Below are 17008 nucleotides of genomic sequence, written 5' to 3' on the forward strand. Positions count from 1 at the left end.
TGGAGATTTAGCCTGCTCAGGGATCATATCCCAGTAAAAGCACGTTGGCAGAGGAGGCTAACCAAGAGGCCTTGAACCCGGTGGTGAGTGAGCTGTCTCCTCGTGGGAGGGCATCCGCAGCAAAAGGGGAGGATGAGAACAATTTGTTCCAAAGGCTAGGAAGGCACTTGGCCCACTGTAGCACTTAGAGCTTGGTCAGCCATTGAAGATGCCCAAGCCATCCCTGTATCCCGGGCCAGTCGTCCTGATTTTCGTCTCGCCATTGGGCTTCAGGGATTCTGGAGGAGACAATGAGGCTGATGCCTTTGTAACTGGGCCTTACTGAAGTCCAATTCACCCCAAGAACGCCTCACTGTCAACAGAGTCCTTTGGGACCTGGGACCCAGAGTTAGCACCAGGGTGGGGTTAAGGGGCCCAGGCTCAGGGCAGATTTGCATGCGGCCCCCACAGCCCTCACAGACTCCATCCCAGGGTTTCAGGGAGAGGATAAGAGGGAGAAGACAGAGACCAGGCCCAGCTGTGAGCTCTGAGGACCCCCTGCACCATGGCCCGGCCTCTTGTCTGTCTCTCGCTGCTCACCTTCTGCTCAGGTCAGGACCATCCCAGACCTCCCCTTTGGCCTCCTCCTCCCTCCCTGTTCTTGCCTCTCAGGAGGATCTCAAAGCACCTTCTGGCTTTCTCCTTGTTCAGGGTCATTAATGAGTCTCTCTGTTTGCAGGCTCCGTCTCCCAGGCTATGGTGACTCAGCCTCCCTCTGCCTCTGCAGCCCTGGGGAGCTCGGCCAGACTCTCCTGCACCCTGAGCAGTGAGCTCAGTGCTAGAAATGTTTATTGGCACCAGCAGAGCCCAGGAAAGCCCCCTCGGTACCTCCTGTATGTCACCAGCAGTGGAAGTACAGGCAGGGGCAACGGGATCCCTGAGCGCTTCTCTGGCTCCGGATCTGGGACGAACCGATTCCTGTCCATCAGCAACGTCGAGCCTGACGATGAAGCCGATTATTTCTGCCAGTCAGATTACTACCGTAGTAGTAGTAATTTTGGTTATACACAGTGATACATTCAGTGGGGAAGTGGGACAAAAACCTCCCCTGCCAGCCCAGGCCCAGCTTCACGCCTGGCCCCAGGCTCACCCCCACCTTCCCTTGAGGGTGGGCGTCAGGGTTTTGCCTCCCTGATTCCTTCTGCCTCTGTCCAACTCTGCCTTTATCTCTCTGACTCTGTTCCTGTCTCTCAGTCTCTGGATCTCTCTCCAGGGCTAAAAAGAAGCTCCTCTCCTTCCACCTTTGTCAGAGGAAGAGAACTGGGAAGAGAAAGTGGGCACAGGCTCTCGAGAGGAAGCCATTAGAGCTCGTGAGGCATGGTGGGAGAAGGGCCCCCAGGTGAGGTGGGGAGCCTATTCACGACTCCTTCCCCCACTCTGGCACATTCCTGCAGGGCTGAGGCTCCAGACAGTGATGGGCTGGTTTGGGGCATTCGACATCGGTGTATAAGGAAGTGGGACACACAGGAGGGAGTATCAAAAGGGGAAACTGAGGCTAATGGATCACTCAGAGCTTGCAGCATGTGCCAAAGCCCAGTGAGGGGCATCACAAACCTCTGCCATGGAAGCCCAGACTTCAGGGTTACTCTCTGCCCTCTTGGATGCCCCCTTTGAGGTCCCGACCTTCTTGGCTGTTTCCTTGCATCCTGAGGACCAAGCACAGTCCTGGTACATAGCAGAGGCTTAAGGAGACGTTTCCTTGATGGATTCATCATCTGAAACCCAAGACAGTGTGACTTCTCAGCAGGTCTGAGGGGAGAGAAGTCAGGGAAGGCCTGGGAGTTCAGCCATTCAGCCTCTTGGCTGCCCCGTGTTCTGGGCAGCTGAGGTAGAATAGACTCTTCTGGCTCGATGAATAAAGGAGGAAGCACTCATCGAGGCATCAAAGGTTTCTTAATTGGGCTGAGAATGCCACCAGACTGACATCAGGAAGGCAGAGAGAAGCTCTGGGCAGGTGACAGCGCTCTGGGGAGGCTGAGTCTCTGCCAGTAAGCTGCTGAGAGTTCTCACCCTGGAGCCCAGGCATCGTTAGCCTTTGCTAGTTGAATGTGGTAAGTACAAGGCCCTGGACCAAAGAAGGGGCCTCAGGACAAGGGCTGGGCTGGTTCCCTAAAGCTGTACCTCAAGGGATGTCTCTCCATGTAGGTGGAGTATATAGACAAGCCAGTGGAGGCTTTTCTCTGACCGTGGAGCCCCTAAAGTTTTCTAACAGTAGTGGGGTAGATGTGAGCCTTGTGGCTATCAGGAGGCCTCAAGGAACTGGTCCTGGGCAGGCAGAGAGGAGAAGAGTCTGCACTTATTCTAGGGTACATCCAGGAAAGCCTGAATCTGACTCTGGCTATTTCCAGTGTAAAATTTAAATCAATATCCAATACCTCCAAGTATGATATTTTATAAAGCTTATTAATAATCACTTTTAGTAGAAAGAAAATAAACTAAAAGAAATAGAAGTTCAAACCTAATCATCTTACAAAAAGTAAACCCACATGTGTAGATTCTCCTGCCTGGCATCAAGCCCACTTTCCCAGCTGCAATTAGGGGAAAAGAGAGAGGGGAGGGGCTACACAAAACTTATATCCTCCCTAATTTAGCGCATAACAGAAGGAAAGTGGGAGCTAGGGTTTAGAGTCTTGGGGAGGAGATTCTAAAAATAAACCAGGAAATGAGATTTAAAGCCTGATCAGTCTTTAGCATTGACTCCTGTCCATTACTCAGCTCTAGTTGCCTTTGGCCCCTGCTTGCTATCTCCTTTTTGTTAACTTTGGCTCCCCTCTGTCAGACTACCTCCTCCTAGCCTCTTCTGACAGTGAGATACAAGGGAGGCAGAGAAGGGAGGAATTATGTCATCATACCTACTTAGAGACAGACCTATGCAGGGTATGGACATGCTTCTGGGCTTCCTGGAGGATAGATTGCCCGTTGTCTTTCTCATGTCCATTACCCTAAAGTAGATTTCATAGACCACCCCAGGAGAAGAGTCTTATCACAACATCAAGTTAACAGACAAGAAACAGGCTGGTAGAAATGAGTAAACAACAGAAAGAAAATTTGTGCACAGATGCTATGGAGATAGGGGAAATCAGGGTTCAAACACAGCAGAAGACAATGGAGTCAAAACAGCTATTTCTAAAGTTTCAGAGAATGATATAAAATGAACATGGACACCAAGAGAGTTCTTGGACAGGCTTACCAAGGACTTTAAGAATCAAATAAGGGAAGTCAAGAAAAATTTTTGAAAGGAAATGAGTAATGTAGGAACATCAAGATAATTATGAAAAGAAAATCAAGCTACTGGAAAAAGATGCAAACACTTACTGAATAAAAGAGTTTCTTAAAAATTAGAGTTGGGCAATGGGAAGTTAATGTATTCATAACACATCAAGAATTAAGAAAACCAAATAAAAGGGATGAAAAAAATAATAGAGAACATGAAATATCTCTTGAAAACGACTGACTTGGAAAACAAATAAGGCAAAATAATATAAGAATTATTAGACTTCCTGAAAGTAATGGTTTAAAAAAGAGCCTAGAAATCTTTCAAGAAATTAAGGAAAATTGCTCCAAAAAGATAGAATGAGAGAATAAAATAGAAATTTAAAAAAATCCATCAATCATCACCTGAGAATCCAAAATGAAATTGCATTGGAATGTGAGAGCTAAGTTTCCAAGCTTTCAGGTCAAGTAGGAAATAGTACAAGCAACTAGAAAGAAGCAATTAAAATATTCCTGAGCTACAGTTGGGAAAACACAACATTTAGCAGCTTCTATATTAAAAGACTATGTGGATGTGGAATATGATATTCTGAAGAGCAAAGGAGCCAGGTTTGTTACTAAAAATAATCTACCTAATTAAGTGAGTGTAATCCTACAAGGAAAAGAAAACATGAGTATTTAATGAATTAAAGGACATGCAGACATTCATGAAGAATATACCAGAACGTAAACATAAAATATGCCATTCATATATAAGAATCAGGAAAAATATAGAGGTAAACACGAAAGACTAAATTATACAAGGGATTTAGTTTCATGGGGTGAGAAGTGAGAACAACAAAGATAAGGAGAATTATCTAGGATGGTGCACAATGAGGACATTCTATGCCTGAAGATAGTTCTTTTAATGCTGATGACCTCCCTGGAAGACATCAATGCTACCTAACTGGACTCTGGAGATGCCTGTATGTCCAATTATACACATCATTACTGACTAACTGTGGTAAATGCTTAAACCCAGGCTACAGAAATGGGTGAAGGTCAGAGGATGGTGTGGGTGTCATAAGCAATAGTCTAAGGAAATAACCACCTCCTTTGGTTGGAGCCAACAGAACATCCAGCAAGGAGCTTCCTTTAGCCATGGGTTTCCTGACATTTACTTACAAAAATGGGATGGATTTGGGTTAAATAATTTTGTACCAATTTGTTTTATTTTGTTTGTTCATTTGGTGAAATTCTTTCACAACTTAGTCCCAGCTTTCCTTTCCAACCTTTTTACTCACTGCTCCCTTCCCATCCTACTCCAGCCAAGCCGAACTTTCTTGCCCTTCTTCCTATATAAGATCTCTCCTAGTGCCTTCATACTGGATGACCCTGTGCCAACAGTGTCCTTCATCCTCACATCTTTTGAGGTGACTATATACATTGAAATACTCAGTGGTGAGAATAGAGGATCAAATAGAGAACAAACCAGTGAGTCAGGAACTTAAATCCTTGGGAAAGGACAAAAAAAATGCCCTGAATCTGGTGGATGACTGACAGAGATGATGGGCAGCCATTTATACAGTGTAAATACTAGTTGTTATTGTCATTATTAGCATTAAGCCCATCACTCCCCCCACTCCAGATGAGAGAACAATTTGGTTGCCCTGGGATAAAAGAATGAACCCTTAATGGCACTGTGTAGGTCCACACACCTCTAATTATGGAGGTGTCAGATTCTACCAATGGGTTACCCTTCAATAGTCAACCAGAAGACACAATCAGCTTAAAGCAAGGGCATTATTTATTCAAATGGCTAAGTCTAATCAGGTCAATGGCTTGGGTCTCCACCTGGTTGACAACTACTTCAGATCTTGAATGATAATATCCCAAGGATATAATTCCCTGTATTGAAACTCTCAAATGATCCCGTAGGTAGAAAAACTGTTGGAGCCTGAGTTCAAAGCTGCCTTTGGACAAGTTTTGTTTTCTTGAGATTTTTGAGACTTTCAAAGTCAGTTAAACATTCTCAATCTCAGTTCCCTCATTTATAAAATTGACATAATAATAGCATTTAACTCTGAGTGTTGTTTTGAGGCACTACAACCAACTCAGCCATCATTTTCTCCTACTCCAAGGAAGACCAATTCCAAGAATTTTGAGAATAGAAATGTGCCCAGCACAATGGTGGTAGCTGTCATCTTGGCATCTGCAGAGATCCATGCCAGATCAGCCATTTCATGGGGATTTTCATTCACATAGATGCAACCATTATTGGCTGCCTGATGCTAGTCATAATTGTGATATGCTTAGAGAAGGAAGGGGTTCTCCTTTGTCTCCTTGATGTAGACCATGTCAGTATCCTCATAGCAGAAGCTGATCCCCATAGACTGTAGCATCAGGTAGAAGAAAATGGTCTTAGACTTCCAATAGACAAGTTCCAGAGACAATGCTGGTTTTCTGACAAGGATGTGGGTCACATGGCATCACAGTGAGGTGAGAACATATTTCAAGAGTAAACCAAAGGGCTTCTCACTTGGTCATCTTCAGGGACCCTTTGAGATCTCACTGACTGTCCTGTCAGTTCATATTTACTCTGGACCAATTCTTAAGAACTATGGGGAAGGGGCGGAGCCAAGATGGCGGCCTAGAAGGAGCAGCAGTTCAGACCTCTGCATACCCTCCCTAATTGATTACAAACTGAACACTCCCAGGGGACTGAACAATAAGACAGAGCCAAGGAACCCTCCTGATGGACGTAATTCAAAAGGTATTCCCCCCGAAAAGCCGGAATCCAAGAACACTCAAGTTTAAGGGGAAGACAGAAGGAAGGTCCCAGGACCCATCCCCCCTCCCACCCAGAACACTGAGATTCCAGTGGCAGCAGGAACTTCTTGGCAGGCAAAGGTGCTGGTCTGAAGGGCATATCTTGTGAGCAGGGCTGTGCCAAGTTCAGAGAATCCAATAGAGACTGCAGGGAAGGAACTAGAGAGGGAGCATAGACCTGGCAGCATGGCCAGAGCGGTGGGGATCCTCCATATTTGCTCCAGCCTTCCAGGAAGTTTTGGACTCAGAGCACACCCAGCCCAACTAAGCTGAACTTAATCCTATCCAAAGTCTCCAGAACTCAGGGAATCCCAGGTTCCACACCTATCCTCAATGACTGCTGGACTTTAATCCAATCAAAAACCTCCAGAGGACAGGCAAGCTCAAACCCCAACAACCCCCTACCAGAAACTACACCGAGAGTTCTCCTGTTAAAGCTCCAAGAGGGGAGACTGACAGAAGCCCCCAAAACAAAAAAAAATGTGCTCTTGCACAGAGCACAGACAAATATGGGGAGTAAAGAAGGGGTGAATTTGAGCAAGCAACAGAAAAAGAAAAAAGAAACTATAATAGACAGCCTCTACTCAGCAAACGGAAAAGAGGGGGAGAGATCAGCAAACGATAAAGCAGAAATCCCAGAGAATTGGATACAGGCTGTGGAAGAACTCAAAACACAATTAAGAGAGGCCGAAGACAATTGGGAAAAGAACTTAAAAATTAAGATAAGTCATCTGGTAACAGAGGCACATGAACTAAAATGAGAAAATAGTGTCTTGAAAGCCAAAATGAACCAGCTGGGAAAGGAGGCAAAGGAGATGAAAGATGAGTCAAAGGAGATGAAAGACGAGGTAAAGAGGATGAAAGATGACCTTCAAAGGAAATCTGAGCAGAAGGAAAAGGATGACGAAAAAGTCAGGGATGAAATCCAGTCTTTAAGAACCAGTATACAACAACTGGAATTAAGTGAGCTCATAAGGCAGCAGGACACTATAAAACAAAATGAAAAGAATGAAAAAATTGAGGAAAATATGAAGCATCTCATTCACAAAACAGATGATTTAGAAAATTGTTCGAGAAGAGACAATGTAAGAATCTTTGGTCTACCAGAAGACCACAATAAAAGAAAAAGCCTGGACATAATACTACAGGAAATTATTCAGGAAAACTGTCCCTATATCCTAGAACAAGAAGGGAAAGTGGAGATTGAAAGAATCCACAGATCCCCTCCTGTATTTAATCCCCAACTGACTACACCCAGGAATGTTATTGCCAAATTAAAAAACTATCAGACCAAAGAAAAGATATTACAAGCTGCCAAGAAGAAGCCATTCAGATACCACGGAAACGCAGTGAGGATAACACAGGATCTGGCTGAATCCACACTGAAGGACTAAAAGGCATGGAATATGATATTTTGGAAAGCAAGGGAACTGGGTCTACAACCAAGAATCAAATACCCATCAAAACTGACTATATTCTTACAGGGGAAAGTATGGTCATTCAACAAAATAGAAGAATTCTGAGCATTTGTAAAGAAAAGACCAGACCTGAACAGAAAATTTGATGTCCAAACACAGAACTCAAGAGAATCATCAAAAGGTAATTAAAAAAGAGGGGAAAAAGAAAAACAAAACAAAACAACAACAAAAAAATTTTAAAGAGACTCAATAAGTTAAAATGATATGTATCCCTATAAGAAAAGAAGTCATTGGTAACTCTTAAAAACTGTTGCTATCACCTGGGCAGCTAGAAGAATTACACTTAGAGGGAACAGTGACAAACTGTATAGGATGAAAGGACAAGACATAAATAGGTATATAGATATATCCATGCATCTGTGTGTGTGTGTATATATATATATATATACACAACCAGAGCTAAAAAAAGAGAGGTTAATACTAAAAGAAATGGGAAAAGAAACAAATGGGGGTAAATTTATTTGTCACAAAGAAGCTCATGGCAGGAGGGGGGATACACTGGAAGGGTAAAGAGGTTGGAGATAGGAAATACTCAACTCTTACATGCTTTGAAACTGACTCAAAGAGGGAAGAACAATCCAATCCATTGGGGCAGAGAATAGATTTGCACTCTATAGGGGAGTACAAGGGTAAAAAATAGACTGGTGGGGAGGGAAGCAGTACAAGGGAGGGAGAGGGTGAGGGGGCAATTTAAAAAAAGACTACAGGGGAAATGGGGGGGAATAAGAAGGGAGGGAGGTAGAAAGGGAAGTAAAATAAGGGTGGGAACTAGGGGGACTGATTATAAACAAACATTGGTATGGAAGGAAAGAGTGAAAGAAGAAAAGGCAGGGCCAGGAGTAGAAATCAAAATGCTGGGAAATACAGAGCTAGTAATCACAACTCTGAATGTGAATGGAATGAATTTACCCATAAAATGCAAGCGAATAGCAGAATGGATTAGAATCCAAAACCCTACCATATGCTATCTACAAGAAACACACATGAGGAAGGTAGATATGCATAGGGTGAAAATAAGAGGATGGTGCCAAATCTATTGGGCATCAACTGATAAAAAGAAGGCAGGAGTCGCAGTCATATCTGACAAAGCCAAAGTAAAAATGAATCTAGTTAAAAGAGATAGGGAAGGTAATTACATCCTGAATAAAGGCAGTATAGACAATAAGGAAATATCTGTACCCAACATGTATGCACCAAATGGCATAGCATCCAGATTTCTAAAGGAGAAAGTAGAGGAGCTCAAGGATGAAATATATAGAAAAACTATACTAGTGTGAGATCTGAACCTTCCTCTATCCGAACTAGATAAATCAAACCAAAAATAAATAAGAAAGAGGTGATAGAAGCAAATGAAATCTTAGAAAAATTAGAGTTAGTAGACATGTGGAGAAAAATAAATAGAGACGAAAAGGAATACACCTTTTCAGCAGCACATGGTACATTCACAAAAATTGACCATGTATTAGGGCACAAAAACATTGCAAACAAGTATAAAAAGGGCAGAAATAATAAATGCAACCTTCTCAGATCACAATGCAGTGAAAATAATAATTAGTAAGGGTACATGGAGAGATAAATCAAAAATTAATTGGAAATTAAACAATATGATTCTCCAAAACCAATTAGTTAAAGAACAAATCATAGAAACAATTAATAACTTCATTGAAGAACATGACAATGGTAAGACATCCTTTCAAAACTTTTGGAATGCAGCCAAAGCAGTACTCAGGGGGAAATTTAGATCCTTGAGTTCATATATTAACAAATTAGGGAGGGTAGAGGTCAATGAATTGGACATGCAAATTAAAAAGCTAGAAAATGAACAAATTAAAAATCCTCACATGAAAGACTAAATTAGGGATCCTAAAAATCAAAGGAGAAATCAATAAAATTGAAAGTCAATGAATTATTGATTTAATAAATAAGACTAGAAGCTGGTCGTTTGAAAAAACAAATAAAATAGACAAAGTACTAGTCAGTCTAATTAAAAAAAAGGAAAGAAAAAAACCAAATTGACAGCATCCAAGATGAAAAGGGAGACCTCACCTCTAATGAAGAGGAAATTAAGGCAATCATTAAAGACTACTATGCCCAATTATATGGTAACAAATATGGCAATCTAGGTGAAATGGATGAATATTTACAAAAATACAAATTGCCTAGACTAAAAGAAGAAGAAATAAGTTACCTAAACAACCCCATATCAGAAAAAGAAATTGAACAAGCCATCAAAGAACTCCCTAAGAAAAAATCCCCAGGTCCAGATGGACTCACAAATGAATTCTATCAAACATTCAAAGAACAACTAATCCCAACATTATACAAAGTATTTGACAGAATAAGCCAAGAAGGGGTTCTATCAAATTCTTTTTACAACACAAACTTGGAACTGATCCCACAGCCAGGCAGGTTAAAAACAGAGAAAGAAAACTCTAGGCCAATCTCCCTAATGAATATAGATGCAAAAATCTTAAATAGGATACTAGCAAAAATACTCCAGCAAGTCATCACAAGGGCTATCCACTATGATCAGGTAGCATTCATACCAGGAATGCAAGGATGGTTCAATATTAGGAAAACCATCCACATAATTGACCATATTAACAAGCAAACCAACAAAAATCACATGATGATCTCAATAGATGCAGAAAAAACCTTTGATAAAATACAACACCCCTTCCTATTAAAAATACTAGAAAGTATAGGAATAGAAGGGCCTTTCCTAAAAATTATAAACAGTATATATCTAAAACCATCAGCAAACATCATCTGCAATGGGAATAAACTAGAAGCCTTCCCAATAAGATCAGGAGTAAAACAAGGATGCCCTTTATCACCTCTATTATTTAACATTGTACTAGAAACACAGTAGCAATTAGAGAAGAAAAAGAAATTGAACGTATTAAAATTGGCATTGAGGAGACCAAGCTGTCACTCTTTGCGGATGATATGATGATTTACTTAAAGAATCCTGGAGAATCAACCAAAAAGCTAGTTGAAACAATCATCAACTTTAGCAAAGTTGCAGGATACAAAATAAACTGCATACGTCATCAGCATTTCTATATATCTCCAACCCAGTTCAGCAGCAAGAATTAGAAAGAGAAATTCCATTTAAAGTCACCCAAGACAAAATAAAATACTTAGGAATCTATCTGCCGAGACAAACACAGGAACTCTATGAACACAACTACAAAACACTCTCCACACAATTAAAACTAGATGTAAACAATTGGAAAACCATTGATTGCTCATGGGCCGAATGAGCTAACATAATAAAAATGAACATCCTACCTAAACTGATTTATAAAAAACTTTTTCACTGAATTAGAGAAAACCATAACAAAATTCATTTGGATGAACAAAAGATCAAGGATATCCAGAGAAATAATGAAAACAAATACAAAGGAAGGGAGCCTTGCAGTCCCAGATCTCAAACTATATTATAAAGCAGTGGTCAGCAAAACAATTTGGTACTGGCTAAGAGACAGAAAGGAGGATCAGTGGAATAGACTTGGGGTAAATGACCTCAGCAAGACAGTCTATGACAAACCCAAAGACCCCAGCTTTGGGGACAAAAATCCACTATTTCATAAAAACTGCTGGGAAAATTGGAAGACAGTGAAGGAGAGATTAGGTCTGGATCAACACCTCTTACCCTACACCAAGATAAACTCAAAATGGGTAAATGACTTGAATATAAAGAAGGAAACTATAAGTTAATTAGGTGAACACAGAATAGTATACGTGTCAGACCTTTGGGAAGGGAAAGACTTTAAAACCAAGCAAGACTTAGAGAGAGTCACAAAATGTAAAATAAATAATTTTGACTACATCAAATTTAAAAGTTTTTGTACAAACAAAACCAATGTAACTAAAATCAGAAGTAAAGCAACAAATTGGGAAGCAATCTTCATAAAAACCTGTGACAAAGGTCTAATTACTCAAATCTATAAAGAGCTAAACCAGTTGTACAAAAATCAAGGCATTCTCCAATTGATAAATGGGCAAGGGACATGAATAGGCAGTTTTCAGTTAAAGAAATCAAAACTATTCATAAGCACATGAAAAGTGTTCTAAATCTCTTATAATCAGAGAGATACAAATCAAAACAACTCTGAGGTATCACCTCACACCTAGCAGATTGGCTAACATGATAGCAAAGGAAAGTAATGAATGCTGGAGGGGATGTGGCAAAGTGGGGACATTAAGTCACTGCTGGTGGAGTTGTGAATTGATCCAACCATTGTGGAGGGCAATTTGGAACTATGCCCAAAGGGTGATAAAAGACTGTCTGCCTTTGATCAAGCCATAAAACTGCTGGTTTTGTACCTCAAAGAGATAATGAGGAAAAAACTTGTACAAGAATATTCATAGCTGCACTATTTGTGGTGGCAAAAGATTGGAAAATGAGGGGATGCCCTTCAATTGGAGAATGGCTGAACAAATTGTGGTATCTGTTGGTGATGGAATACTATTGTGCTAAAAGGAATAATAAAGTGGAGGAATTCCATGGGGACTGGAACAACCTCCAGGAAGTGATGCAGAGCGAGAGGAGCAGAACCAGGAGAACATTGTACACAGAGATTGATACACTGTGGTACAATCGAAGGTGATGGACTTCTCCACTAGTGTCAATGCAATGTCCCTGAACAATCTGCAGGGATGTAGGAGAAAAAACACTATCCACAAGCAGAGGACAAACTGTGGGAGTAAAAACACCGAAGAGAAACAACTGCTCGACTACAGGGGTGGAGGGGATATGATTGAGGAGAGACTCTAAATGAACACTCTAATGCAAATACCAACAACAAGGAAATGGGTTCAGAGCAAGGACACATGTGATACCCAGTGGAACCTCACATCAGCTAGGAGAGGGGTGGAGGGAGGGGGGGGAAGGAAAAAAATGATTTCTGATTGAAATGAATAATGTATGAAAATGACCAAATAAAATAATGTTTAAAAATTAAAATAAATAAATAAAAATAAAAAAGAACTAAAAATAAAAAAAAACAATAACTATGGGGCTATTTTCAAACCATTTAGTATCCTCACTGGAGACTACGTGAATGAAGAGGAAGGAAGTAGACCAACTACAAACACAAAGATATCTGAAGACCAAACAAACCTTTAGGTGATCCTTAGAGGCAAATTACAACAAGATTTCAGGTTCTCTTCAAATCAGCTTTCCCATCCTGCACCTGCCTTTGGGGCTCATTGGTCTCTCTCTCCCTGGGGTAGCCTGTCTGCTGATGTGGTTTTATTGGGGTCTGACTGTGGCATCTACTGTGACTTGTTGGACTCACAGATGCGAGATTTGAGTGATCAGAGGAGACTTGGGAGCTCAGCCAGATGGGTTCTCGGTGCTCTATGTTTGAGGGAGACTGAGGCACCAAAGTCATGATATACACCCGTGAATATACAGGGACTCTACTGGAAACCAGGTTTGTCTGCTGGCCCAGGGCATCACCAGGCTGGGCAGCTCTGGGACAGATCTAGGACTCTGGGATGGTGAACCTGTGCCAAGGTTCAGCCCAAGATTTCTGGCCCTGGAGGTCAGGCATGGATCACTGCTGTTGTGTAGTGAGTGCAAGACCCCAGTCCAGAGAAGAGGATTGAGGACAAGGACTGGTCTGTGTGCTCACAGTCATAGCTCAGTGGATGGCTCTACAATGGTCAGGGTGAACAGAACAGCCAACCGGGATTCTCCTGACAATGAAGCCCCTGAGGATTCTAAGAGAGAGGTGGACGTGAGGCCTGTGGAGGGTCCTAAGCAGACAATGGAGGCAGTCCAGTAGATGTCAGGGGCAGGATCAGCCCAGCTGGCTGTGTCTGTGGCTGCGCTGAGCCCAGGGATCATTCATGTGTGACCTCTCAGCTCGGCTGGGTCAAAATAGCCCAAGACCTCTCCTCCTCTTCCCCTGAAACACTGGCCCTCCCCATGGGACCTGAGGCCAAGACTTAGAAGCCAGGCTGTGGTTAGGGGGCTGGATCAGGGGCTGATTTGCATCAGTCTCCCCAGAACCCCTCCTATACACCATCACAGGCTATCAGGGAGAGGATAAGAGACGTGGATGAGCACAGGACCTTCAGTGAGCTCTTTGCAGAGCAGAGTTCTTGGAAGTCTCTCCACCATGGCCTGGCCTCTTGTCTGTCTCTCACTGCTCACCTTCTGCTCAGGTCTAGACTCCTCCAACACCTCCCCTTTGCCCTCCTCCTCCCTCCCTGTTCTTGCCTCTCAGGAGGATCTCAAAGCACCTTCTGGCTTCCTCCTTGTTCAGGGTCATTAATGAGTCTCTCTGTTTGCAGGCTCCCTCTCCCAGTCTGTGGTGACTCAGCCTCCCTCTGCCTCTGCATCCCTGGGGAGCAAAGTCAGTCTCTCCTGCACCCTGAGCAGTGGGTCCAGTCATTATCCTGTTCATTGGCACCAGCAGAGCCCAGGAAAGCCCCCTCGGTACCTCCTGTATGTCGATAGTGATGGAGATACAGGCAGGGGCGACGGGATCCCTGAGCGCTTCTCTGGCTCCGGATCTGGGACTAACCGATTCCTGTCCATCAGCAACGTCGAGCCTGAGGATGAAGCCGATTATTACTGTGGTGGAGGTTACCCACAGTGATGCATTCAGTGAGGAAGTGGGACAAAAACCTCCCCTGCCTGCCTAGACTGAACTTCACTCGTGCCCTAAACTGCAGGCACTTTCCCTCTCTGTTTCCTTCTCTTACCTGGGTCTGTCCATATGTCTGGCTCTGGCTCTGTGTTCCTTCCTGTCTCTCCCAGTCTGCCCAGGGACTTCCATGATGTCCCCTCAGGTCACATTTATAGGAGGTGACAGAAATGGGCCTTCTGACCCTAGAACCAGGAGAATTCCTCCCCGTCCCATGCTGCCTCTGAGGAGAGGGACACCAGGGAGGCTGTAGCTGAGCCTTCAAGCTTCAGGATTTGGCTGGTAGGGAGTGGCTGAGATTTGGATTGGGGGCTCCTGCTTCCTCCTGCAAAGAGAAATCCTGTTTGTATAGAGGGCCACCTTGGATCCTTGCCAGTGCTCAGGAGGCCAGGAACGCAGACAACAGAGGCAGTGCCAATAGAGCGAGAACAGACATCATTTCAGGCGCTCAGAGTCCAGGCATGCACAACCTGGTGACGAGCACCTACATCTCCTACTCCTGAGGCCAGTCTGAGACCTAAGGATTCCAAAACCCTTCCCAAAGACTTGGCCATCAAGCCAGATCTCAAATAGGATGCACCGTCTAGACAGAGACTACCCCAAACACTAGAGCATGCTAGCCTGACTTTAGAGACTCGTGGCCAAGCCTACTTAGTGCTACCACCAGTGGATAGGCTCTCTGCCTGCCCCACAGTTGCTTCAGAACTTGAAAAATCAAGTCCCCAGAGACTATAGTGGCCCTTATTGAGATACCCAAATGCAATTAGCTGGTAGGACTTTTTTCAGGAAGACTTTAATTCAAATATTACCTAAGCTAGTTATGAACTTTTGAGAACTGGAAAGTCAGTTAAACTTTCTCGGTCCCAGTTTCCTTATCTGTAAAATAGACATGGGGTGTATGGGGTGCTCAGGGAGGGGTAGCACCTTGGTATGGAGGGCTTGTCTTGTCCTTCTAGGGCAGCTCTCCAGCCTCTGACCCTCACCTGACACCCAGCTCTCACTTGTGGCTCCTAGTAGCTGCTAGCATGCGGCAGCGACCACACCCCAGGCAATGGCTTCGACAGGCCGGCTAAACCTTGTGAGGATAGCCATCGGGTCGATGTCGACCCCTGGTGAACTAGGGCTTTGCTCACCCAGCATGTGAAGACTGCTTCAGCGGAACAGGTGGAGGAAACCAATAAGAAGGTTCAACGGCTGAGATGGCGACACAGCAAAGCACTGTGGAGTGCTTAGGGCGTGATGGAGCACAAAAGACAACACGGCCATCCAATGCAGCTGAGGAAGTCTCCAGGTGTAACGACTTTTCGTGCCATTGGACCCAGGCTTCCAAGGCTGAGAGAGTGGGACTGTCTCTGTGCATCAGCTTTTCCACTTAAATCTTCATGCACAGGACTTTGTGCATCTTCGGTTCGAGAGACAACCAACAACAAAAAAATAGACATAATCATTTACCTGTCTCCTAGGGTTTTGAGGGAAGACCATCAGCTTAACCACCATTTTGTATCCTACCCCAATGGAGATTGATGCCAAGCCCTTTGGGAATAGACATGCATCCAGCACAATGGTTGTAGAAATAATCTGGGTATCTGCAATGATCCATGGCAGCTCATCTACCTTATGGGTGATATTGCTCAGATAGATGCAAGCATTGTGTGCTTCCTACTACTAGGCACAGTTGTCATATGCTTTGAGCAGAATGGGGTTCTCCTTTAGCTGCTTGAGTTAGAGCAGTCCATAATTTCCCTAGCAGAAACTGGTCCTTACTGATGCCAGCATCAGCTAGAAGAAAATGGCCTTAGACTTTACATTTTAAAAAGCTAATTAATTAATTGGTTTGTTGCATTAAAATGCCCAATTAACTGCCTTCCTCACCTCCTTCCATTAGACAAGGCCTCATTTGACACTGTGAAGTTGGAATCTCTTATGCTAAAAACTAAAATTCCCAGCAAAACTAGGATTTCCAGGAGCCCACTGTAAGATAAGGGAAGAGACATTCTACATGGAGGAAAGGACAGTCTGTGACAGGGACTAGCTGAAGAGAGAGTGGGGGAAGAAGAAAGAAGAAAAAATGAGAATTCTAAGACAGAATCAGAGACTTGGAAAATCCAATCGGCAACTCACTTCCAGCTGGGAACCTGAGGAGGCAGGTGGATTCCCTGAAGCTAGGAAGAAGTCTATTTCTTTGGAAATCTTCAATCCCTTCTGAACCCCTGAATACCTCCAATCAAACTCTTTGTGACAGCAGTCCAAAGTCCTCAGTGAAATTGTGCTTTGGGACTTTTGAAGGGAGCCATCCACAGATCCTTTCCAAGGATTCCTCTCTCTGTCTGTGTCTCCCTTATCTGTCCCTAGACTCCTATATTCAAGATTTAGTTAGCTTAAGAGTAAGGACTAAAAGGCAGTTGGCAAGAAAGAGGGGTTAAAGCTGAGAAGCCTTGAACCCCCAGACTTTGGAGGGCCAATTTGCTAGAGGGCACAATCTGTAGGGCTTCCCTGTTTGCCCACTTTCCTACCTTATATTCTTACCACCCCTTCCCTGCTTGAACCCCCAATAAATTATCTGATATTTAAGATTTAGGTCTGGGCCAGTTTCTAAACAACATAGTTAAGGGGATTCAAGATTTGGGGAGAGTCACACCTCACTCCAAAGGGGGTTGACTTCTAGATCCCAGTGAATTAAGATTGCCTGACCCAAGGACCAGACATCTTCCCTTTGCAGTTGAGTAGTCCTAAAGACCCTAAAAGGGACAGATAATTAATATCTCTGGGGAAAGTAGAGTCATAAGAAACCATCTTGCCCCTCAA

General features: G+C 43.4%; 1 gene segment (V, D, J or C); it reads left to right on the forward strand.

The window, feature by feature from the left end:
- Nucleotides 1–408: 408 nt before the first annotated feature.
- On the forward strand, nucleotides 409–1053 carry LOC100617782 (immunoglobulin lambda variable 4-69-like). The segment is given in 2 exon segments: nucleotides 409–590; nucleotides 719–1053. Coding segments are annotated over 2 exon segments (381 nt in total).
- Nucleotides 1054–17008: the final 15955 nt, after the last annotated feature.

The sequence above is a fragment of the Monodelphis domestica genome, chromosome 3, assembly GCF_027887165.1.
Source record: "Monodelphis domestica isolate mMonDom1 chromosome 3, mMonDom1.pri, whole genome shotgun sequence".
NCBI classification, from domain to species: Eukaryota; Metazoa; Chordata; class Mammalia; order Didelphimorphia; family Didelphidae; genus Monodelphis; species Monodelphis domestica.